General features: G+C 51.5%; 1 protein-coding gene and 1 pseudogene across 1 annotated transcript; both read right to left on the bottom strand.

Annotated features, from left to right (window-relative positions):
- Positions 1–307: 307 nt before the first annotated feature.
- LOC147679718 (uncharacterized) lies at positions 308–6232 on the bottom strand (annotated as a pseudogene).
- A 7217-nt stretch (positions 6233–13449) lies between these two features.
- On the bottom strand, positions 13450–19366 carry LOC147679717 (uncharacterized). Its single transcript, XM_086942466.1, has 2 exons — positions 18985–19366; positions 13450–14495 (listed from the first exon to the last, which is right to left on the bottom strand). Exons 1-2 carry the CDS (start codon positions 19364–19366, stop codon positions 13450–13452), a joined length of 1428 nt encoding a protein of 475 aa, XP_086798592.1.
- Positions 19367–24249: the final 4883 nt, after the last annotated feature.

Genomic DNA, 24249 nt, shown 5'->3' with positions numbered 1-24249 from the left:
CTGAACTGCACATGTGCGTCATGCACGCGGGGAGAACCCAGCTGAAGGACACAGACGCCGCAACCACAACACAATGAACAGTTTCTAGTGCAGCCACTCCCCTCACCCAACAAATCACAATTGCATGCCAATAGAAATAATGACAGTAGGCCGATGTACAATGCTAGAATAAATATTATTGTTAAAGGCACAATAATAATGTAATTTTGCTATTCTTTACATGCAAGCAGTATTGTGCCATACTGCTCCAGACAATACACAGGACAAGCCTATATCATCAGCATGTCCCTGCCAATGTACAGTTAAGTCAAGTGCGCCTCCAGCGCGCAGCACCCAAACGCCTCTCTGGCTCTTGCTCTGGGACGGCACGTGACCCTGCAGTGGGCCTGGTGCTGCGGCGTAGCACACCAACCTGTGAGGCAGACAGGCTGCTGACACTGGAGGTGCCCTCACTGGTGTCGTCCCCACCAACATTGCCTGGCCCAGTAGGGTGTAGTGCCAGTACGGCACTGGTGACCTGCTCCAAGACCCGTGCCACATCCTCGCAGCATTGCACCGTCTGCTGCTGCATAGCCAGGGAGCGACGTGAGAGCTGGGAGGTGGCATTCCCAATGACCTAGTTTGAGTGCGTGTAGGCTGATAGCCGCGTCAGTAGCTGTTGGTGGCGGCGGCGGGCGGTGTTGCGCTGCGATATGAGGGCCGCAGTGTTAGCCTCCATGGCAGTTGTCATGCGCTCCATCCTGTCGGACACATTTGCGACATTGCGGCCAATGTTGTGGAGCTGGAGTTGGATAGCCCCTTGCCGTTGTGCCTGCAACTGATGGATGCGCAGCATCCGGCGCTCTATGCTGAGCCCTGGGACGCACACAGCCATCCCCCTCCTGCTGCTGCGTGCTGCGCCCTGCTGGCGATCCCTACCATGCCTGCTGTGCTGGCTGCCCACAGTGGGTGTGCGCACTGTCACCGCACTAGCAGCACCAGATGTAGAGGTACCCGCTGGTGGTGGTGTAGCGGTTGTCAATGGTGCAGCGCCTGATGGTGCTTGCGCAGATGGTGCTGCTCTGGCAGCGGGGATAGGTGCTGCGCCTGATGGTGCTGGCGCAGATGGTGCTGCTCTGGCTGCGGGGATAGGTGCTGCACCTGATGGTGCTGGCGCAGATGGTGCTGCTCTGGCAGCGGGGATAGGTGCTGCGCCTGATGGTGCTGGCGCAGATGGTGCTGCTCTGGCTGCGGGGATAGGTGCAGCGCCTGATGGTGCAGGATGTGTGGCTGTTGGCACCTCCTCTGCATCCTCTGGTGCCTCGTCTATGAGCAGCCTGTCGCTGTCACTGCTGTTGTTGTCAGCGCCACCTGTGAGGGGAAGTGGACGTAGATTAATTGCATGTATCTGTCACACGTGCAGTTGCTACATGCATGCTGGCTGACATTCCCTGACTGGCTGTGGCATTGCGTACTTTGGGTCATGTCTGGCTGCATTGGGGTTTTTGTACATTGTGGCCAGACTACATGTCCCACAATGCTTTTGGGCATGACCTATTCTGCATGGATTGCATGACTTGGGATGATTATGGGAGGCTATAGGGTCATGGCCATTGTTAGGGGACAGGGTCGCAGTCACATGCCACTTACCTTGGCTGTCTTGGGTGGGTCGGGATGAGTCCAGATTGATGACCCCTATGCACGCCTCTCGCTCAAGTGTGTCCTCCACGCGGTCCTCCAAGGGGGTGTTGGGAGGGACTGTAGGATCTCCACCTCCAGTAGCCAGGGTCTCGCCCAGCCTCTCTGCCACCCTCTCCTTGGCACGACCTCGGAGGTCGTACCATCTCTTTTTCAGCTCCTCGAGCGACCTGTGTGTCACGCCCACAGCGTTGACTTTTGCGGCAATCCCCAACCAGATTCGGCGTTTCTCCGCCTCAGGCACCCTCCTGGAGTCCTTTCCAAATAGTTTTGGGTGGTTGTCAACCACTCCGTCAATCAGGTGCTCCAACTCATGCTCAGAGCTCCGCTTGCACCCGGTGTCACTGGGCCCTGCTGCTGCATCCTCTACCATTGCTGCAGTCACAAAGGTGAAGGATTGGGAAGTTTGGAGGTGTCCTGGAAGGTGCTCTGTGAGATGCAGCCTCGAGATCAGCCTCACTGTTCTGAATGGGGGTGGGAACTGCCTGCTTCCTGGTTGTGATGTCATCACTGTGCTCGAAATGCGACTTCCCGTTTTTGCGATCTCGCTAATAGCGAGATCGCATTTAGCGATCTCGCAAATTGCGATATCGCAATACCTACACGGATGTCGACGGTAATAGCGATTTTTCTGCGATTTTCAATAATCGCTATCGCTTTTTGCGGCCGCGTGCAAATCGCTTTATTTCCTCGCAGATTTTGATGAATGCCGGTCTGCGAATTCTAAATTGCGATTCGCCATCAATCGCAATTTAAAATTCGCAGAATTCGGTTTTCATGAATCAGGCTGTAAATTTACTATTTCTGTCTTAAGAGACTTTGACTTGTTGCATATTTTAATAAATATTTTCAGTTAATAACACCTCTTTTTATAATGTGTATGAATTAATAATGCACCCAACACTACACAGGGGGTTAAATGCTTTTTGCATGAAAAGCTATCTAAAACACTAAAGCATGTTGCTGTGTGTGTTGTATTAACTGTGTGCGCTATATTAACTGTGTGCGGTATATTAATTGTGTGTGCTTTTAAATTTTACACTAAAGCATAAAAATGCTATGTTGCACATTTATTTAGCATGTTGTCATAAATAATAGAAAAGTTGCTTGAAACTAATAGCTTGGCTAGGTAAACATTTATAAGGGGTATTAGTATGGAGTTGGGAAACATAATGGGCTGATTTACATGAAATTAATATTCTATTTGTGTTTGTTTTATTTTTGGGCCTACCATTAAATGGCTGCCTGTGGAACCAGCAAGGCTATGGCTTGCTTTGAAAGAGAAGAGAGCATGCGCAGACACCAGATTGACTCAAACTGCGGAAGGAGTCAAGGACATCTTGAACTGCACATTCTTGTGACTGTGCCAATGTATCAGTTAGTTAAAAGTATCCATCTGACTGCACTGTGAAAGGAAGGAAGAATTCGAATGAAACATTTTCCCTAGCAATTGTTGCAAACGTTTATAAATGTATTATTCATGTATGCTTCTTTTGTTAAAACTGGTAAAGTCAGGTTTTTTTAGAATGAGTCAGGGTAGTGAGAACTCATGCCATCATGACTGACCAATCACGTACAGGTTTTCCTGAGATGCAACATTTTGTGTAGTCTGCCAAAATTTTGTGTATAAATACTGACCTCTCCGGAGGAGGGGCTGGCTTTCTTAGCTCAGCTGGCTTCTTGCTCATTTTGGCCTAGGCTTTGCTTCATTCTATGGGTTAGGTACGAGAAACGTCCCGGGAGACTGTGAAGCATCCGAGGAGAGTCAGGGGGAGGGTTCTTGCTTTCACGTCATATTTTGGCACTGCAGGCCACATTCCTTTGAGGTCTGGTGAAGGAGGGGCTATCTCACTCCCTGCTTGCTCTTTAGACACTGAGATGCACGGAGCAGCAACAGATAGAAAGGCTCTTTAGATTTAGATGCTAAACTTTAAGTTTATGCTTTGACTAATTATTTAGGTCTGAAAAGATTTATTTGTCTTATGCATTTATTTCTCTTTATGGGAGATGTTTGCCAACTATTTAATTATTGATTAGCTTTGCAAGACTATTTTTTTCTTAGAAACTCTTTAAGAGTTTTGACTGAAATTTGCGCCACATTTCCTTTTCTAAGTGTGATGCTTATATACAGACTGTAATATGTTCTGTATTAATGCTATTTTTCCTGTTTTCCAAATTCTGTAACCTGATTGATATTTTACTAATGAATAAAGGGTCAGAGAAAAATTAACTTTTGACTAGAAAATAAAACCCTTTAAATACTCAACAACTCTCTTTATTGGCTTAAAATAATAATTGCATTTTTGACTGTTCATCTTTATTTAAAGTCTCCTGAAGGTTATACATGGTGTGAAGGGCCCAACACCTTTTGATCGGTAAATTAGAGGTAGCATGAAGGTTTTGCATTGAGAAACTACCAGAAGAAATTACCGCTCCATCACCAGTACCCACTGGTCAGAACAAAGGTACTGAGATATCGAGCCGACCCTAGGCGGTCAATGAGCTCGTCGGCTCGGGGAATGGGGTGTGCGTCGGTCCTGGTGACTACGTTCAGCCCGTGGTAGTCTACGCAGAACCTCAGCTCGGGAACAGCGCCGGGGGCGTCCGCCTTCGGAACCAGGACCACGGGGCTAGCCCATGGGCTGTCAGAGGCCTCGACCACTCCCAAGGCTAACATTTTGGAAACTTCGGCCTTGATACAGGCTCGGACTCGGTCAGGGACAGGGTAGGCTCTGTGCCGTACCGGAGGGCTATCCCTGGTGTCCACATTGTGGACGCACCAGCTGGTGACACCGGGGGTGAGGGAAAAGAGGTCAGAGAACTGTCCCAGCAACCGGCAACAGTCTTAACGCTGCTCGGGGGTGAGGGAGGAGGAGAGACCCACTCCCTCTATGGAGCCATCTTTTTCCTTCGCACACAGGAGATCGGGGAGAGGTTCCATGTCCTCTTCCGCTTCGGTGGCGAGGAGCAAGCCCAACTCGGACCGTACGAAGTGGGGTTTGAGGCGGTTCACGTGGAGAACCCTTAGGGTGTTTCTGGCTGACTGCATATCGATGAGATATGTGACCTGGCTTTTTCGTTCCACCACTTTGAAGGGCCCGGTCCACTTGTCCTGAAGGGCACAAGGTTCCACCGGGGCCATTACCCAAACCTGTTGGCCAGGCTGAAACTCGACCAGAGTGGCGTTCTGGTCGTACCAGCGTTTCATTTCTTCTTGGCTGGCCTCGAGGTTTGCCTCGGCCAGCTCCCGGAACTTCCGAGTCTGGTTCCCGAGGGCCAGAATGTATGAGAATCCATCTGGGGGTGGATTCAGAGGGGCCACTTCCCAACCTTCCTTGACCTGAGGGGTCCCCGGACGGGGTGCCCGTAGAGCAGCTCGAAGGGGCTGAACCCCAAGGATTTCTGGGGGACTTCTCGGTAGGTGAACAGGAGGCAGGGTAGGAGGATGTCCCACTTGCGCCTCAGGGGCTCCTCAAGACCCATGATCATTCCTTTGAGGGTCGCTCAACCAGGCCGTTACCTTGAGGGTGATAGGGGGTGGTGAACTTGTACGTCACCCCACACAGTTGCCACGGGGACTTCATGTACCTCGAGATGAAGTTTGTACCTCGGTCACTTACCACTTCTCGCGGGAATCCCACCCGGGAGAAGATCCCCATGAGGGCCCGCCCCACTACGGGGGCCGTCATCGTCCTGAGGGGAATGGCCTCAGGGTACCGGGTGGCATGAACTACCAAGACAAGGATGAACCGGTGGCCTAAGGAGGTCCGGGGGTCCAGGGGGCCCACGATGTCTATTCCTACCCGTTCAAAGGGGGTACTGACAACAGGGAAGGGTTGGGGAGGAGCCTTGCGCTTCCCCCGCTCTTTCCGCTGGCCTGGCACGTGGGGCAGGACTTGCAATGGGTCTCCACATCGGCGCGCATGCGGGGCCAATAAAAATGGGTAACTAGGCGCTGATAGGTCTTGTCCTGGCCCAAGTGTCCCGCCAGGGGCACATCATGGGCCAGGTTCAGGAGGAAACCGTGGAAATGTAGGGGTACCACCTGCACCCGCGCTGACCCCAGTTCGGCGGTTTTCTGCTCACTATATAATAGGCCGTTTCCCAATAGATGAAATGGGAGCCGGACTGGTCTCCGGCAGCCTGGGCGGCGGCCTGCTGCTGCGACCCAACCAAGGAGAGGACAGGAGGTCTGTTCCATGCAGAACTCTTCTCGGAAAGGTCCTCCTTCCGGTCGCCACTGGGCTAACTCGGGGAGGTCTTTCAGGGTTGGGATCGGTTCGACAGGAGGTCCTAGGGGACCGTCGTCGGGGTCAATTTCTTCACCGGGTGGAAGGTCGAGGACCTCGGGACGCTCGCTGCCCTCCAAGGCGTCAGAGGCTGGGCTAGTGATCTCGGGTTCCACTTCCCCGGGGGTGGCCATCCTGGCCGTCATGGCTCGTGTGCTCACGCAGGCCCAGTCGGGCAGGCCCATCATCTCGAGATGAGTCCTTCGTTCTACCTGCTTCCACAGGGAGCTCTCCAGGTCCTTCCCCAATAGACAGTCCACTGGCATGTCAGTGCGGACCGCTACCCGTAAGTCACCGGAGACTCCCCCCCCACTCAAACGGGACCTAGGCTATTCGGCAGGTGCGGATAGAGTTGTCGGCTGTGATCACCCTGCAGGAGGCGTGGGGGATGATCTGGGACTCCGTGATTAGGGTATCCCTTACTGATGTGATGCTGGCTCCTGTGTCGCGGAGGGCCCCTATGCTGCGCCCGTTGATCATGACTTGTTGACGGTATTTCTCAGTGTTGTCGGGCAAGGGTTCTCCTGGGACCATCTCTCTATTCCCTAGGGAGACTAATACCAATGCTGGGTGTTGTATAATAAGTCGATGTGGCTACACCAAAGCTGGTCAGTCATGTCTGAGTTGAACTGCCGATGTTTACCGTTGAGCATGAAGTTTATTTTTGCCCAAAAGTCTTTTGAGTTCTGCAGCTTACTGGCATGGAGTATAGTACGCGCTAGTTTTTCCCTATGCATTCTCTTGGCCAGATTGGTCTCTCTTTTTAGCTCTTTTTTTAAGGCTGCAATTGTTTTCAGAGTTTGTTGTGAAAAGTGAGGATCCTTTTTTCGTTCAGCCCTGAGAAATGCATTCATTTGCCTTTTTAGTTGTCACAGCTTTGGGGTGTACCATTTCCCTCCTCTGTTTCTTATGGCTTTTTGTCCTCTGTGGTTGGATTGGAAATTCTTGTTTAAGTCTGCTACAAAGGACTCCTAGGTCTTTAATATGTCCTTTTATTATGTCAGATAGTGAAAGCAATGCATGGCATGAAGCCATTAGATTGGAGAGGTTTTCTTCATTCCAGTTTAGCCATTGTAAATTAAAGATTTGGGTGTTCAAGGATAGAGGCAGCGCTTGCTCAGACTTTTTTTCTTCAATTGTCAAAGTGAAGGTCTGTGGGAAATGATCACTTTCCCCATGTTCCTGGATATGGAAGTCTCTGATGTAAAGGAATAGGTCGGGGTCTATGGTTGATCCTGAATTTTTGGAAACCCTCGTTAGGGCAGCCGGTGTGTCCAGATGACCCCTTCCGTTTAAGGTGTACAATTGGAGGGCTTCCAACTCCATGGCACATTTCCTTCCTATTGCACTTTGTCTGCAAAGGTTGCCCTGCCGGGGGACAATGTGGGTGGGGAGGCTTCCCTCTTGACATTGAATTAGATTCATATTAAAATCTCCTGTTATAAGCATGTTTTCGCTTCGATAGGTGGACTTTAACGCCTTGATTGCAGTAACTAGTTGTTTATCCTCTTCCCCTTATGTTTTCTGCCTGGGTGCATATAGAGGTTCACGATCAAGAGGCCCATATTTGGGGAAATTTCAATTTTAACGCATTGTATCCATGTAGAATCTAGGTCAATGTGACTAAGTTGCCATAGAAGGTCCGTCGATATGAAAATGGATAGGCCTCCTTTTGTCCTGCCGGAGCGGGCCTCCTTTTGTGCTGGTGTAAAGAATTCTTTGTATCCCACAAGAGGCGTGTTTGTTGTCTGCCAAGTTTCCTGGAGCATTAGTATTTTAAATTGAGTGATAAACTCAATAAAGTCTTCTTCCTCCAGCTTCGCTTTTAGACCATAGACGTTCCATGAACAGAACGTACAGCCCTGCTCTTTCCCAACCATTGGTCTACTGTTGGTTCAGTCTGTGTTCCTATGGATTGATGCCAGAGGGGCATGTTGGTGGCTTTCGGGCAGGTCATTCACCTGACGGGCAATCGTGATTGTGATTTGCCTGAGTTGGTGGCCTTCTTCTTCTATGCTGCCTCTTAACTCTGGTCCTTTAGCGTTTTTTAGGAGGCCTCGTTTTGGATTTTGTTTCCGCAACGTACTGGGATATCGAGCTGGCTCCCCTTTTTTTTAGATCACTACCCCATGAGGCAAAATCCTCTCAGTGGGTCAGGATTTGTTCTGTGATGATGTGATCAGTCCAGGTTGTTATCGTGGAATGGGAGCCTGGTTGGAAAGGGTTTGGTTTAAACTCTACTGATTCCAAGTCGCATGATTTTAAATGACTCAAGCCTGGTAATTCATTTAGGAGTCTTAGGATTGCCCCTCCCTTGTAGTACTCCTTCACTACATCCTTGGGGATGTGGACTTTGGCCTCCACCGGGGAAGGGGTCTCCCGGTTCCCTGGGGGTCTGGTCTCGTCGCTCCTTGCTTTGAGCTCGATTTCCTTAAGGCTGCGCTCATGTTCTAGTTGAAGTTTCTTTCCTTCATGCTCTCTCTGGAGCTTCTTTTCCTCCAATTCTCCTTGTACTCGCAATTGTTCGACTGCCAACTTTTTTTCAGCCAACTTGAGTTCTCCTTAGATCTTGAGTCTAGCTAGTTCTAACTCGTGGATTCGGTTTCTTTCCCGGTCCGTCAGCTCCTCTGGGGACAGATCCGTCTCTGTGTTGCTACTCCGTGTTAGGGAGTCGGTTCTCTCTTCTTCTCGGGCCCTGGTTTCGTTCTGCGGCCACTCTTCAACGCCGTCTCCTTCCGATGGGGGAAGAGGGGCCCCGGACTCTACCCAGGCTTTCAGGGCTTTCTGAAAGTCTTCTTTGGTGCTTAAACCAGTGGTAGCAATGCGAAAGTCCTTACAGAATTGTTTTAGATCTTTGTGGGTGTACTCCTCTAGACGGTCCTGTTGGAATGTGGGCTTCTCGCTCGTTCCAGTGGGACTCGTGGTTGCTCTTTTTCTCCTACTGTTCTTGGGTCTTCGTTTAGGTAGTGTGTCAGTCGTTTACTGTACGATCTATAGATGTCGGCTCGGATCCCGTCGCTTGCCACCAATGTTAGAAGGGGCGATCCCAGGGGGACAGGATATGTGTTATAAGGGGTGACCCCAGGGGTCAGGATGTACTCTCCCGACCACCCCGGAATCCTCCACTCCCACAAATACAGAGTCTTATTGTGCGGTCCCCGCCGGGGAGGACTCTATGATCGTACACACTGAGCTCACACCACACTTTTGTACGGACACCACACCGTGGATCTTGAGTAAGCACGTTCTTTATCACAGTTATAAGGAATCAATATTTACAATGCTCGACGGATCATAAAGTCTTGGTTGGAAGGAATAGGCAAGCGGGACAGTCTCAGTAGTAGGCCAGTACGTCCCGTACCCTGCGCACAGCCCTCAATCCTCGGGCCGGGGGGGATATGGAAGTTGGAGGTTGTACTGACTGTTCTACTCACTTCGGGTCGAGTCAGGTCGGGTTGGTACCGTCGATGGTCCAGCAGGTCAAGAGTACTCCTCAAGCCGGGACGAGGTCAGCAGGGCTCGATCCGGAGTGCACCGAGGTACTGTTAGTTCATGGGGAGCCGCAACAGCGTCAGCAGGGCTCAGGATGTTCAGCGTAGTCCTTTAGAGTTCCAAAGATGAGCTGCGACGAGGTCAGCAGGGCTCCGGGATCTTAGTTGTTTCTTTTCGAGTGTGAGCCGTGACAGCGTCCGCAGGGCTTGTAGGGTGCAAAGTTCGGCCTCTCCTCAAGGTCAGCCGCGATTAGATCAGCAGGGCTTTCTTGTCCAGGATACAACTGCCCGCTAGTTCTGGGGCAGGTCTTCATATAGTCCAGTGGGCCTTTGATGTCCAGACCCTCGCAGGAGGCGACCTCGTGGTCCGGGTCGGGTCAGCAGCGTCTCCCGTCGGTTGGCCTCTTTGATGCTTTAGAAGATGCATCCGGGGATTCCCAGACGTCCATCAAGGTCTGGAGCCAACTCTCTGGGAGGCCAGAGGGGTGATTGAAACCAGTCCCCAGGGGCAGGCCAGAGGTGCGAGAGAAACCAGTCTCTCGGGAGGAGGCCGGAGGTGCTATGGAATTCTTTTATCCTGGGTACTTCGAGGTCCCTTTACCCCCCAGCCAGGTCATGGCGCATCTGCCGCCTAAGCTTCTCTGGGGCCGTGGTCGGCCAAGGGCTGCAGAGCCAGGGACTGCGGGAAGGGAAAATGGTGGCCGGGGGGCCTGTTTGGCAATAATGGTGACCGGTGGCCACGGGTAGGGATGTAGGGACGGGGCACCAGGTCAGAGCATGCGGGGAGTGTGGGGTAGGGCTCTGGGCGGACCGGGGACAGGCCAACCAGTGGTTCTCGGGGTGCAGGGCTGTGTGTGCAGGGTGCCGAGGATCGGGGGGAACATCACCACGAGGCCAGGTCCAACACGTGTCCCCCCCAGCTGAAAGGCAGAGAGAACTACCCATCCTCTTGGGCGTTCTCTTCACTGAGCTGGAAGAACCGGGAAAGGCCGTCCGCGTTGGCGTGGTCAGCAACGGGTCGGTGCTCAACAGTAAAATCCATCCCCTGGAGGCAGATGGACCAGCGTAGCAATTTGGGGTTCTCCCCTCTCATTTGCATTAGCCACAGGAGAGGTCGGTGGTCGGTTTGGACCAGGAAGTGAGTACCGAACAGGTACGGCCTCAACTTCTTCAGGGCCCAAACCACCGCGAAGGCCTCCCGCTCAATGGTGCTCCACCTTTGCTCGCGAGGGAGTAGCCTCCAGCTAATGAGTGCCACGGGGTGATCGATACCCTTGTCGTCTACCTGGGAGAGGACTGCTCCGATGCCGTGCTCGGAGGCGTCCGGGTGGACCACGAACTCTCAGGAGTAATCGGGGGCCTGCAGTAATGGGGCGGTGCACATGGCAACCTTCAAATCTTCCAGCGCCTTCTGACTGGCGGGGGTCGGACTAACTTTCATTGGGTTCTTTTTAGGGGTCAATTTTGTGAGGATGCCTACAATGCTGCCATAACCCTTTATGAACCTACGATAGTACCCCGTGAGTCCCAGGAAAGCCCACACTTCGGTTTGCGTTGTGGGGGCCTCCCAGGCATTGATTGCATCGATCTTGGGTTGGAGGGGGGCTACAAGGCCGCTTCCGACCTGGTGTCCTAGGTAGATCACTGATCCCTGTCCTATTTGGCATTTGCTGGCTTTAATGGTGAGGTTCGCACGGCGCTGGGCCTCCAACACCTCCCAGAGGTGTTGTAGGTGTTCGGACCAGTGGGCACTGAACACCGCAATATCATCGAGGTAGGCTGCGCTGAACCCCTCCAACTCTGCCAGTACCTGGTTAACCAGCCTCTGGAAGGTGGCGGGGGCATTTTTTATACCGAGGGGCATCACTCTGAAGTGGTAGTGACCATCCCGAGTGGAGAAAGCGGATATTTCCTTGGTCCCTTCCGTGAGGGCGATCTGCCACTGATGGAGCAGATTTCATCTGCAGTCAGGCATTGTTTTATTGTTTGTGCTTCAGACAGACTGCATTTAAATTGCCACGCACCTTTTGGTGCAAGTTAAAAACATGGCACATGAAAAATATGAAAGTGAGGCCTATTCACTCTGAAATGCTTTTGCTGAATTAACATGTGTTTTTGCAATGTAGAGAAAAGTGGCCTTTTTAGCATTGAAGATTAATAGAATATGTTTCTCTCTTCCCAGCTCATCCCTTGCAGTCTAACAGCCTGATTCATGAACCGAAATTGCGATCGCAATAGCTGCGAAAAAGCAATTGCGAGCGCAATAGTCAAAATCGGTATTCTAGAAGAAAAGTGCGAATTCGCAAACACAGAATTGCGAAATCGCAAAAACATTCGCAGGACCCCGGCAGTAGACCATTAGCGAAGCGGAATTTGCGAGAAACCACGGATTCTGCGAATAAAATTGCAAAATGGCAATACAATCGCTATCGCTATTCATGAAAAATCGCAAATAGCGAAAAACCCCTAAATCGCTGTTTGCGAGGCGCAACTTAAGGACAACCCAAAGCAGGTGGTAACCATCAAAGGCATAGGATTTGTTTTTTTGAAAATCCGTTGCCCAATCAGTAACAGGTGCAGTCCTGACCAAACACACTTAAGGAGATGCAGCATCAGCATAAGGCGTCTCACAATGCCAGGACTCTACATGGTGGTCAGGCGGCGAAGGCTATAGCGAGCAGCACGGAGGAGACGCAGATTCCAGGAGAGGATGTTCCGCCAGCGGGTCGCCCTGCTGGGCCTTTTCAGGGAGCAAATATACGCAAAGTACCAATGATCATCAAGCTAATTCAGGACCTTGACCCCCTGATGCAGCACCCAACAAGGCGGACCAATGCCGTGCCCACACATGTCCAGGTATTGTGTAGCCTGCACCTTCTGGCCTTCGGGAGCTTCCAGGGGATAGTTGCGGCTGCTGGGGGGATATCCCAGCCCACCATGTCCCGCTGCCTAAGTAGTTTCCTAGACGCAATGCTGACCCAGCTACACCACAACATAAAATTTCCCACCAGCCAACAGGATTTGGATGAGACCAAGCATCAATTCTACAATGTTGCGCATTTCCCACATGTGATAGGATGCATTGACTGTACCCACATCCACATCTGCCCACCAGCTGCAACGGAGTACATGTACCGCAATTGCAAGTCCTACCACTCCCTCAACATCCAGATGGTGTGCAATGCTAAGACATACATCACGAACATAGTGGCACAGTACCCGGGGAGTACACATGACTCCTTCATATTCCGGCACTGCGGCCTCCACACACGACTGGCCAGGGGAGACTTTGGTGAAGGACACCTACTTGGTAAGTACACTTGGCCCACAATGTTACATTGCGATGAAGTAGCTGCGCTGCACAGGCACTCACCCTATGCTCCACTCATTCAGGTGACAGTGGCTATGCCCTACGTGAATACCTCCTCACCCCATACCTCAACCTGGCTACACCAGAGCAACGGCGCTACAATGTTGCACACATACGCACAAGGAATTGCATTGAGAGGACATTTGGGCTACTGAAGAGCAGATTCCACATACTGCACAAGACTGGTGGGGCCATGTACTACAGTCCTGATGTGTGCTGCCGCATTGTGGATGTGTGTCCAATACTACACAACATTGCTACCAAGCGCCGGATACCTGTAAAGGTCTCTGGCAGTAAGTCGGAAGGGGACGACCGGCCACCTGCACATGTGCGTCATACACGCGGGGAGAACCCAGCTGAAGGACACAGACGCCGCAACCGCATCACAATGAACAGTTTCTAGTGCACCCACTCCCCTCACCCAACAAATCACAATTGCAAGCCAATAGAAATAATGATAGGAGGCTGATGTACAATGCTAGAATAAATATTATTGTTAAAGGCACAATAATAATGTAATTTTGCTATTCTTTACATGCAAGCAATATTGCGCCATACTGCTCCAGACAACACACAGGACATGCTTATATCATCAGCATGTCCCTGCCAATGTACAGTTAAGTCAAGTGCGCCTCCGGCGCGCAGCACCCAAACGCCTCTCTGGCTCTTCCTCTGGGACGGCACGTGACCCTGCAGTGGGCCTGGTGCTGCGGCGTAGCACACCAACCTGTGAGGCAGACAGGCTGCTGACACTGGAGGTGCCCTCACTGGTGTCGTCCCCACCAACATTGCCTGGCCCAGTAGGGTGTAGTGCCAGTACGGCACTGGTGACCTGCTCCAAGACCCGTGCCACATCCTCGCAGCATTGCACCATCTGCTGCTGCTGCATAGCCAGGGAGCGACGTGAGAGCTGGGAGGTGGCATTCCCAATGACATAGTTTGAGCGCGTGTAGGCTGATAGCCGCGTCAGTAGCTGGCGGTGGCAGTGGCGGGCGGTGTTGCGCTGCGATATGAGGGCCGCAGTGTTAGCCTCCATGGCAGTTGCCATGCGCTCCATTCTGTCAGACACATTTGCGACATTGCGGCCAATGTTGTGGAGCTGGAGTTGGATAGCCCCTTGCCGTCGTGCCTGCAACTGATGGATGCGCAGCATCCGGTGCTCTATGCTGAGCCCTGGCACGCACACAGCCATCCCCCTCCTGCCGCTGCGTGCTGCGCCCTGCTGGCGATCCCTGCCATGTCTGCTGTGCTGGCTGCCCACAGTGGGTGTGCGCACTGTCACCGCACTAGCAGCACCAGATGTAGAGTTACCCGCTGGTGGTGGTGTAGCGGTTGTCAATGGTGCAGCGTCTGATGGTGCTGGCGCAGATGGTGCTGCTCTGGCAGCAGGGATAGGTGCTGCGCCTGATGGTGCTGGTGCAGATGGTGCTGCTCTGGCTGCGGGGATAGGTGCTGCGCCTGATGGTGCTGGCGCAGATGGTGCTGCTCTGGCAGCGGGGATAGGTGTTGCGCCTGATGGTGCTGGCGCAGATGGTGCTGCTCTGGCTGCGGGGATAGGTGCAGCGCCTGATGGTGCAGGATGTGTGGCTGTTGGAACCTCCTCTGCATCCTCTGGTGCCTCGTCTATGAGCAGCCTGTCGCTGTGACTGCTGCTGTTGTCGGCGCCACCTGTGAGGGGAAGTGGACGTAGATTAATTGCATGTATCTGTCACACGTGCATTGCTACATGCATGCTGGCTGACATTCCCTGACTGGCTGTGGCATTGCGTACTTTGGGTCATGTCTGGCTGCATTGGGGTTTTTGTACATTGTGGCCAGACTACATGTCCCACAATGCTTTTGGGCATGACCTATTCTGCATGGATTGCATGACTTGGGATGATTATGGGAGGCTATAGGGTCATGACCATTGTTAGGGGACAGGGTCGCAGTCGCATGCCACTTACCCTGGCTGTCTTGGGTGGGTCTGGATGAGTCCAGATTGATGACCCCTATGCACGCCTCTCGCTCAAGTGTGTCCTCCACGCGGTCCTCCAAGGGGGTGTTGGGAGGGACTGTAGGATCTCCACCTCCAGTAGCCAGGGTTCGCCCAGCCTCTCTGCCACCCTCTCCTTGGCACGACCTCGGAGGTCGTACCACCTCTTTTTCAGCTCCTCGAGCGACCTGTGTGTCACGCCCACAGCGTTGACTTTTGCGGCAATCCCCAACCAGATTCGGCGTTTCTCCGCCTCAGGCACCCTCCTGGAGTCCTTTCCAAATAGTTTTGGGTTGGTTGTCAACACTCCGTCAATCAGGTGCTCCAACTCCTGCTCAGAAAAGTTGAGCTTCCGCTTGCGCCCGGTGTCACTGGGCCCTGCTGCTGCATCCTCTGCCATTGCTGCAGTCACAAAGGTGAAGGATTGGGAAGTTTGGAGGTGTCCTGGAAGGAGCTCTGTGAGATGCAGACTCGAGATCAGCCTCACTGTTCTGAATGGGGGTGGTAACTGCCTGCTTCCTGGTTGTGATGTCATCACTGTGCTCGAAATGCGACTTCCCGTTATTGCGATCTCGCTAATAGCGAGATCGCATTTAGCGATCTCGCAAATTGCGATATCGCATTTCCTACATGGATGTTGACCGTAATAGTGATTTTTCTGCGATCTTCAATAATCGCTAACGCTTTTTGCGGCCGCGTGCGAATCGCTTTATTTCCTCGCAGATTTTGATGAATGCCGGTCTGCGAATTCTAAATTGCGATTCGCTGTCAATCGCAATTTAAAATTCGCAGAATTCAGTTTTCATGAATCAGGCTGTAAATTTACTATTTCTGTCTTAAGAGACTTTGACTTGTTGCATATTTTAATAAATATTTTCAGTTAATAACACCTCTTTTTATAATGTGTATGAATTAATAATGCACCCAACACTACACAGGGGGCTAAATGCTTTTTGCATGAAAAGCTATCTAAAACACTAAAGCATGTTGCTGTGTGTGTTGTATTAACTGTGTGCGCTATATTAACTGTGTGTGCTTTTAAATTTTACACTAAAGCATAAAAATGCTATGTTGCACATTTATTTTGCATGTTGTCATAAATAATAGAAAAGTTGCTTGAAACTAATAGCTTGGCTAGGTAAACATTTATAAGGGGTATTAGTATGGAGTTGTGAAACATAATGGGCTGATTTACATGAAATTAATATTCTATTTGTGTTTGTTTTATTTTTGGGCCTACCATTAAATGGCTGCCTGTGAAACCAGCAAGGCTATGGCTTGCTTTGAAAGAGAAGAGAGCATGTGCAGACACCAGATTGACTCAAACTGCGGAAGGAGTCAAGGACATCTTGAACTGTACATTCTTGTGACTGTGCCAATGTACCAGTTAGTTAAAAGTATCCATCTGACTGCACTGTGAAAGGAAGGAAGAATTCGAATGAAACATTTTCCCTAGCAATTGTTGCAAACGTTTATAAATGTATTATTCATGTATGCTTCTTTTGTTAAGTCAGGTTTTTTTTAGAATGAGTCAGGGTAGTGAGAACTCATGCCATCATGACTGACCAATCACGTACAGGTTTTCCTGAGATGCAACATTTTGTGTAGTCTGCCAAAATCTTGTGTATAAATACTGACCTCTCCGGAGGAGGGGCTGGCTTTCTTAAAACAGCTGGCTTCTTGCTCATTTTGGCTTAGGCTTTGCTTCATTCTATGGGTTAGGTACGAGAAACGTCCCGGGAGACTGTGAAGCGTCCGAGGAGAGTCAGGGGGAGGCTTCTTGCTTTCACGTCATATTTTGGCACTGCAGGCCACATTCCTTTGAGGTCTGGTGAAGGAGGGGCTATCTCACTCCCTGCTTGCTCTTTAGACACTGAGATGCACAGAGCAGCAACAGATAGAAAGGCTCTTTAGATTTAGATGCTAAACTTTAAGTTTATGCTTTGACTAATTATTTAGGTCTGAAAAGATTTATTTGTCTTATGCATTTATTTCTCTTTATGGGAGATGTTTGCCAACTATTTAATTATTGATTAGCTTTGCAAGACTATTTTTTTCTTAGAAACTCTTTAAGAGTTTTGACTGAAATTTGCGCCACATTTCCTTTTCTAAGTGTGATGCTTATATACAGACTGTAATATGTTCTGTATTAATGCTATTTTTCCTGATTTCCAAATTCTGTAACCTGATTGATATTTTACTAATGAATAAAGGGTCAGAGAAAATTTAACTTTTGACTAGAAAATAAAACCCTTTAAATACTCAACAACTATATTTATTGGCTTAAAATAATAATTGCATTTTTGACTGTTCATCTTTATTTAAAGTCTCCTGAAGGTAATACATGGTGTGAAGGGCCCAACACCTTTTGATCGGTAAATTAGAGGTAGCATGAAGGTTTTGCATTGAGAAACTACCAGAAGAAATTACCGCTCCATCACCAGTACCCACTGGTCAGAACAAAGGTACTGAGATATCGAGCCGACCCTAGGCGGTCAATGAGCTTGTCGGCTCGGGGAATGGGGTGTGCGTCGGTCCTGGTGACTACGTTCAGCCCGCGGTAGTCTACGCAGAATCTCAGCTCGGGAACAGCGCCGGGGGAGTCCGCATTCGGAACCAGGACCACGGGGCTAGCCCATGGGCTGTCAGAGGCCTCGACCACTCCCAAGGCTAACATTTTAGAAACTTCGGCCTTGATACAGGCTCGGACTCGGTCAGGGACAGGGTAGGCTCTGTGCCGTACTGGAGGGCTTTCCCTGGTGTCTACGTTGTGGACGCACCAGCTGGTGACACCGGGGGTGAGGGAAAAGAGGTCAGAGAACTGTCCCAGCAACCGGCAACAGTATTCACGCTGCTCGGGGGTGAGGGAGGAGGAGAGACCCACTCCCTCTACGGAGCCATCTTTTTCCTTCGCACACAGGAGATCGGGGAGAGGCTCCATGTCCTCTTCCGCTCCGTCGTAGGTGGCGAGGAGCAAGCCCAACTCGGACCGTACGAAGTGGGGTTTGAGGCGGTTCACGTGGAGAACCCTTAGGGTGTTTCTGGCTGACTGCATATCGATGAGATATGTGACCTGGCTTTTTCGTTCCACCACTTTGAAGGGCCCGGTCCACTTGTCCTGAAGGGCACAAGGTTCCACCAGGGCCATTACCCAAACCTGTTGGCCAGGCTGAAACTCGACCAGAGTGGCGTTCTGGTCGTACCAGCGTTTCATTTCTTCTTGGCTGGCCTCGAGGTTTGCCTCGGCCAGCTCACGGAACTTCCAAGTCTGGTTCCCGAGGGCCAGAATGTATGAGAATCCATCTGGGGGTGGATTCAGGGGGGCCACTTCCCAACCTTCCTTGACCTGAGGGGTCCCCGGATGGGGTGCCCGTAGAGCAGCTCGAAGGGGCTGAACCCCAAGGATTTCTGGGGGACTTCTCGGTAGGCGAACAGGAGGCAGGGTAGGAGGATGTCCCACTTGCGCCTCAGGGGCTCCTTGAGACCCATGATCATTCCTTTGAGGGTGCGGTTGAATCGCTCAACCAGGCCGTTACCTTGAGGGTGATAGGGGGTGGTGAACTTGTACGTCACCCCACACTGTTGCCACAGGGACTTCATGTACCTCGAGATGAAGTTTGTACCTCGGTCACTTACCACTTCTCGCGGGAATCCCACCCGGGAGAAGATCCCCATGAGGGCCCGCCCCACTACGGGGGCCGTCACCGTCCTGAAGGGAATGGCCTCAGGGTACCGGGTGGCGTGAACTACCAAGGCAAGGATGAACCGGTGACCGAAGGAGGTCCGGGGGTCCCACAAGGTCTATTCCCACCCGTTCAAATGGGGTACTGACAACAGGGAAGGGTTGGAGAGGAGCCTTGCGCTTCCCCCGCTCTTTCCGCTGGCCTGGCACGTGGGGCAGGACTTGCAGTGGGTCTCCACATTGGCGCGCATGCGGGGCCAATAAAAATGGGTAACTAGGCGCTGATAGGTCTTGTCCTGGCCCAAGTGTCCCGCCAGGGGCACATCATGGGCCAGGTTCAGGAGGAAACCGCGGAAATATAGGGGTACCACCAGCACCCGCGCTGACCCCAGTTCTGCGGTTTTCTGCTCACTATATAATAGGCCATTTTCCCAATAGATGAAATGGGAGTCGGACTAGTCTCCGGCAGCCTGGGCGGTGGCCTGATGCTGCGGCCCAACCAAGGAGAGGACAGGAGGTCTGTTCCAGGCAGAACTCTTCTCGGAAAAGTCCTCCTTCCGGTCGCCACTGGGCTAACTCGGGGAGGTCATTCAGGGTTGGGATCGGTTCGACAGGAGGTCCTAGGGGACCGTCGTCGGGGTCAATTTCTTCACCGGGTGGAAGGTCGAGGACCTCGGGATGCTCGCTGCCCTCCAAGGCGTCAGAGGCTGGGCTAGGGATCTCGGGTTCCACTTCCCCGGGGGTGGCCATCCTGGCCGTCATGGCTCGTGTGCTCACGCAGGCCCAGTCGGGCAGGCCCATCATCTCGAGATGAGTCCTTCGTTCTACCTGCTTCCACAGGGAGCTCTCCAGGTCGTTCCCCAGTAGACAGTCCACTGGCATGTCAGTGCGGACCGCTACCCGTAAGACACCGGAGACTCACCCCCCACTCAAACGGGACCTGGGCTATTCGGCAGGTGCGGATAGAGTTGTCGGCTGTGATCACCCTCAGGAGGCGTGGGGGGATGATCTGAGGCTATGTGACCAGGGTATACCTTACTGATGTGATGCTGGCTCCTGTGTTGCGGAGGCCCCCTATGCTGCGCCCGTTGATCATGACTTGTTGACGGTATTTCTCAGTGTTGTCGGGCAAGGGGTCTCCTGGGACCATCTCTCTATTCCCTAGGGAGACTAATACCAATGCTGCGGGCTCCCACCCCTCAGGGTCCTTCATCCCTTCTTCTTCTATCGCTACGGAGGCTAGATGGTGCGTGGGGGGACTCGCAGCGGCAGGTCTCTTGTTCAGGGGGCATTGGGGATCACCGGCATAATGCCCTGGTTGCTGACATTTGTAGCAGGCTATGCTGGCGCTGGGGCCCTGTCTACTGGCGGGAGGAGCTGCCCTAGTCAAGGGAGGGGAGTTGGGTGGCTGGTTTTGGTGGGGACTACGCTGGAGCCCTGACTGGGACCCTTGCTGCCTACCTCGACCCCCCCTCCTCTCTGGCGGGAAGATCCTTGGGCGTTCCTGTTGTAGTCCCACACGGGCCCCCTCTGGACCCGGGTGTTCACCCAACGATCGGCCTCGACAGCCAGCTTTCGGGGGTCGGCTAGTTTGCTGGCTTGGAGGTGCTGTCTCAGCTCCACAAAGCAGTTTGCGGAAAGGTGTTCATAGGTGATGAGGTCGACCAGGCCCTCGAAGGTGGTCACTTTGCTGCCCTTGATCCACCCTTCTAAGGCCTGGCTGTAGAAATTCACATATTCCACCCATGTGGTGCAGGGGATTTTCTTGCAGTCTCTAAATCGCTGGCGATACATCTCAAGGGGTATGCCCGTAGCGGGCTAGTAGAGCGTCCTTCATGTGCGGGTAGGAATTTAGCTTGGCGGCGGCGGGCTGGTCCAGCAAGGTGTCTCTTCCCTCGCTGAGGAAGCGTCCCCACAAGCCGGCCCCCCAATCCTTCTCTGGGATTCGGTGGGAGGACATGGCGACTTCGTACGCTTTAAACCATTGCTGGATGTCATCTCCCTTGTAGTATTCTTTCACGGCGTCTTTGGGGATGTGTACTTTGGCCTCCATCGGGGGAAGCGTTTCTCTGGTTCCCGGGGGTCGGGTTTCTTCAGTTCTGGCTTTCAGCTCTATTTCTTTCAGGCCGTGCTCATGCTCGAGTTGGAGTTTTCTTCCTTCATGCTCCCTCTGGAGCTTCTTTTCCTCTAGCTCTCCTTCCAACCTTAATTGTTTGACGGCCAATTTTTTCTCGGCCAGCTTGAGCTCTCTTTCTATTTTGAGGCTCACTAGCTCTAGTTCGTGGCTTCGATCTCGGTCGGTCAGCTCCTCTGATGACAGACCCCTCTCCGTGCTGGGGCTTCGGGCCAGGGAGTCAGTTCTCTCGCCTCCCGGGGCGCTGGGTTCAGTCCGTGGCTCCCTCTCTCCGCCGTCTCCTTCTGGTGGGGGAAGTGGGGCCCCAGACTCTACCCAGGCTGATAGAGCTTTCTGGAAGTCTTCCTTGGTGCTGAAGACCTGTGCTAGCGATGCTGAGTTCTTTGCAGAACTGTGTTAGTTCTTTGTGGGTGTAATCTCCCAAAAGGTCTTTATCGAAAGTGGTCTTCTCGCTCATCTCTGTGGAGATCATGGTTGCTTCTTTCTCTCATTGCTGTTGTGTGCTCGTTCAGGTAGTGTGTCAGTGGTACGATCTCTTAGACGTAGGTTCGTATCGCGTCGCTGCCACCAATGTTAAAAGGGGCGACCCAAGCATGGGCGAATTTTGCGAATCTGGCGTTCGCGAATTTGCGTATTTACGAACTCGCAATCCGCAAATTCTGCGAATTCTCGCGAATTTGCGGATTTTTTTTGTGTTCGCAAGGGTTTCTGCCAGTTCGCGAGGGTTTGGCTCACAACGGTCGCGACTATGTTGTTTCTACGTCTGGTTCATCATCACAGGTTCCCAGCCCCCTTTGTTTCACCACTGCCACCCTCTGTTTCACCCATGCCACCCTCTGTTACATCAATGCCACCCTCTGGTTCATCATCACTGTAGATTATGGGGGGGGAAAAGCAAGTACGCCTGCCCTGCTTCAACTGACATGAATTAATTTGGGGTTAGTTTATTAATGTGTCACTGTTTTAAAATTCCAGGTCTGGCACCTGCTTCCTTATCAGTAATTTGCTTTCTGTTGCAGTGCAATTTTTTTTTCCAGGACCTTTGTGGCCTACTTGTAGCTTTTCTATGAGCCTGCTGTGAGGGTCAGAGCAGGGTCATACAATTGTTGCAACTAGCAACTGAACTCTGGAGGGGCCCCAGTCAGGAAGCACTACAGGGAATGGTTACTAATGATGAGTTTGAACTCTTGCACCTGCTGAGTGCTTTCACTTTTGCAAAACTCGTTTTTCTGCAATTTTGCGAGATTCGCGGGGAGCGAACTTGCGCGAGATCGGATTCGGAAGCCGCGAATTTGTGCGAATATGCGATTTGTTTTTTTGCGGCGTGTTAGTTCGCAAGGCTTTGTGCGTTTTAGCGGGCCGCTTGTAGCGCAAGGCGTGAAGTTACCCTCGCGGTCGTTCAAGGGCGCAGCCATCTTGTTTGCATGACGTATTTCCGTTTCCGGGCGCGAAGTGTAATCTCGCAAAGTGTGCGGCTCGCTAGTACAATTTCGCGGGTGTTCGCGAGGAAAATCTCGCGCAAACTTACCCGCGCGGTCGTGAACGGGCGCGGCCATCTTGTTTCTCATTCATTGCTATGGTTCTGGGCATGCTTTTGGTATCCTCTCTGCATCACGGCCATCCTTTGCTTGTTTGAAGTTTTTTTTAATCTATTTTACTTATTATCTATCTCTCTATTTTTCTTGCTCTATATTTTTATGTTTTCTGCTATTTTTGGTTAATTTTAAACTACTTTTTTCAACTCTTTACTTTTCTTCTCTTCCCTATTCTATTTTCTTTATTATTTAGCTTCCTTTCTGCCCAGACCATGGTGAAGGGAGCCGGGAAGCATCCCGAGAAGGGGAAGGGTCCCGCACCCCGTGCCCGCCTCCCGTGCGGGCGTTTGAGGGTGGAGAAGGTCGTACCCCGGGAGATCTTCAGCCCGGAGGAGGCGGGCGCACTAATTTTTTATGTTCAGCGCCGCCTCCCCAGGACCATCATGACAGGCGGCAGGATCGGTAGCGGGTACGGGATCCGGGTCACCGGAAGCGGTGGGAGAAGGTGTGCCGGGCCATGTACCAACACTCTCGGGTCCGGCGCACCTACAACCAGGCCACCCACCGCTGGACAGATGTCCTGGACCGTGAATGCGATCTGCTCGACCTGCTTGGCCTTGAGATCCCCGGGCTTGGTGAATAGTAGTAGCTATTTCTTTACTACTCTGTTTTCTCCTGCTCTGTGTGTTATATTATATTGCAAATTTTTGTTTTTTACCAAGAGCAATAATGCTGCTCATCACATTGTAGGTAAATTATATTTCAAAATCTTCTGTGCATTTCAGGTGCACTGCTCTCCTTCTTAGTAGTGTTGCTACTATGCTTATTTGTTTTTGATTTTGTGTTCATTTCATTGGCCTGTGAAATTATGTATGAGTGTAGTTTAAAGAACTGCTTAATGCTAGACACTAAGGTTCAGATTTTTAATTACCGGCGCATCCCTGCAAAGTAGCAGGGATGCACCAGTAATTGTGCACCACGCCACCATCACCCATGGTGCGCCGTATTTACAATGCGGAGCACCATGGGCCCAAAACGTCACCAAAGCGTTACGCATCTGTGCCGTAAAGGCGGCGCATTGCTGGAGTTGCGTCGCAACGATGGCGAAGCTCCATCAATGCTCTGGGGTGCCCTATCTCCCCAATGCTGCGTGAAGCCGTACATCTGCTTCAAGCAGGCGCAGGGTTTGAGTCACTCATCATTGTCGTTAAAGTGAGTGATTGAAATCTTGTAGATTTCCCTCAGCCACTTTTAGGATGCGTTCCTGCGCAGGAACGCCCTCCCTTGCGCCGGAACGCCCCCTGATGGCGCAGGGCTTTACAACGTGATGCATCTCCCATATGCGTCACGTTGTTAATATACGCCGCACCATTGCGCCTCTTTTGTTCTGCCGCTGCGTCACAAAAGTCACGCAACAATGGAGCAAAAGAGCCGCAAGGGGCTTCTAAATCAGCCCCTACAGACTCAAGTCCAGTCCTTCCTTTGTACACATGGCGATAAGAAGAAATAGTGGTGGTGGATTGATAGTTTGAGTATTTTAATGACTGGTTAATGTAGTAGGAAACTTTAGTGTTGTCGCTGATCTGCAATCACGATGGACTTTGTCTGTCACTTCGCGTGCTGCGGACTGCTGCCTGCCAATCCTAGGCAAACCTTTTTATTACTTTGTTTAGTGAGTTACATAAGAAGTTTCCAATCCGATGGTCTGCAAATCAAGCAATACTAATAACGTAGTAGACCACATGAGATCGGTCAATATATCCAGTGGAATAGTTGTCTATTTGCTATTTCGCCAAAATATTTTGTTATTGTTCTTTTGAAATGTTTGATTTGGTTGACAAATATCATCCATATTTTCTGGTCTTTATTTCTTTCATGTTGTACATTAGCTCCCCCCAGGGGCAAGAGGACACAGGAGGAGGAGGAGGAGGAGGAGGAGGAGGAGGGTGCTGTTCAGGATGCAGGCCAGGATCGGGCAGGCGAGGGCTCCTCTGCTGGCCCCAGTAAGTTTTAATTTTAATATAGAGTACTTATTTTTTCCTAGCGTTCCTCATTCGATTTTTTCTAAATCGTCTTTGATCTTCTTGTAGACTGGA

The sequence above is a fragment of the Lissotriton vulgaris genome, chromosome 11, assembly GCF_964263255.1.
Source record: "Lissotriton vulgaris chromosome 11, aLisVul1.2, whole genome shotgun sequence".
Taxonomy (NCBI): Eukaryota; Metazoa; Chordata; class Amphibia; order Caudata; family Salamandridae; genus Lissotriton; species Lissotriton vulgaris.
The sequence above is the reverse complement of the archived record's forward strand: the minus strand, read 5'-3'. Positions and strand labels throughout refer to the sequence as shown.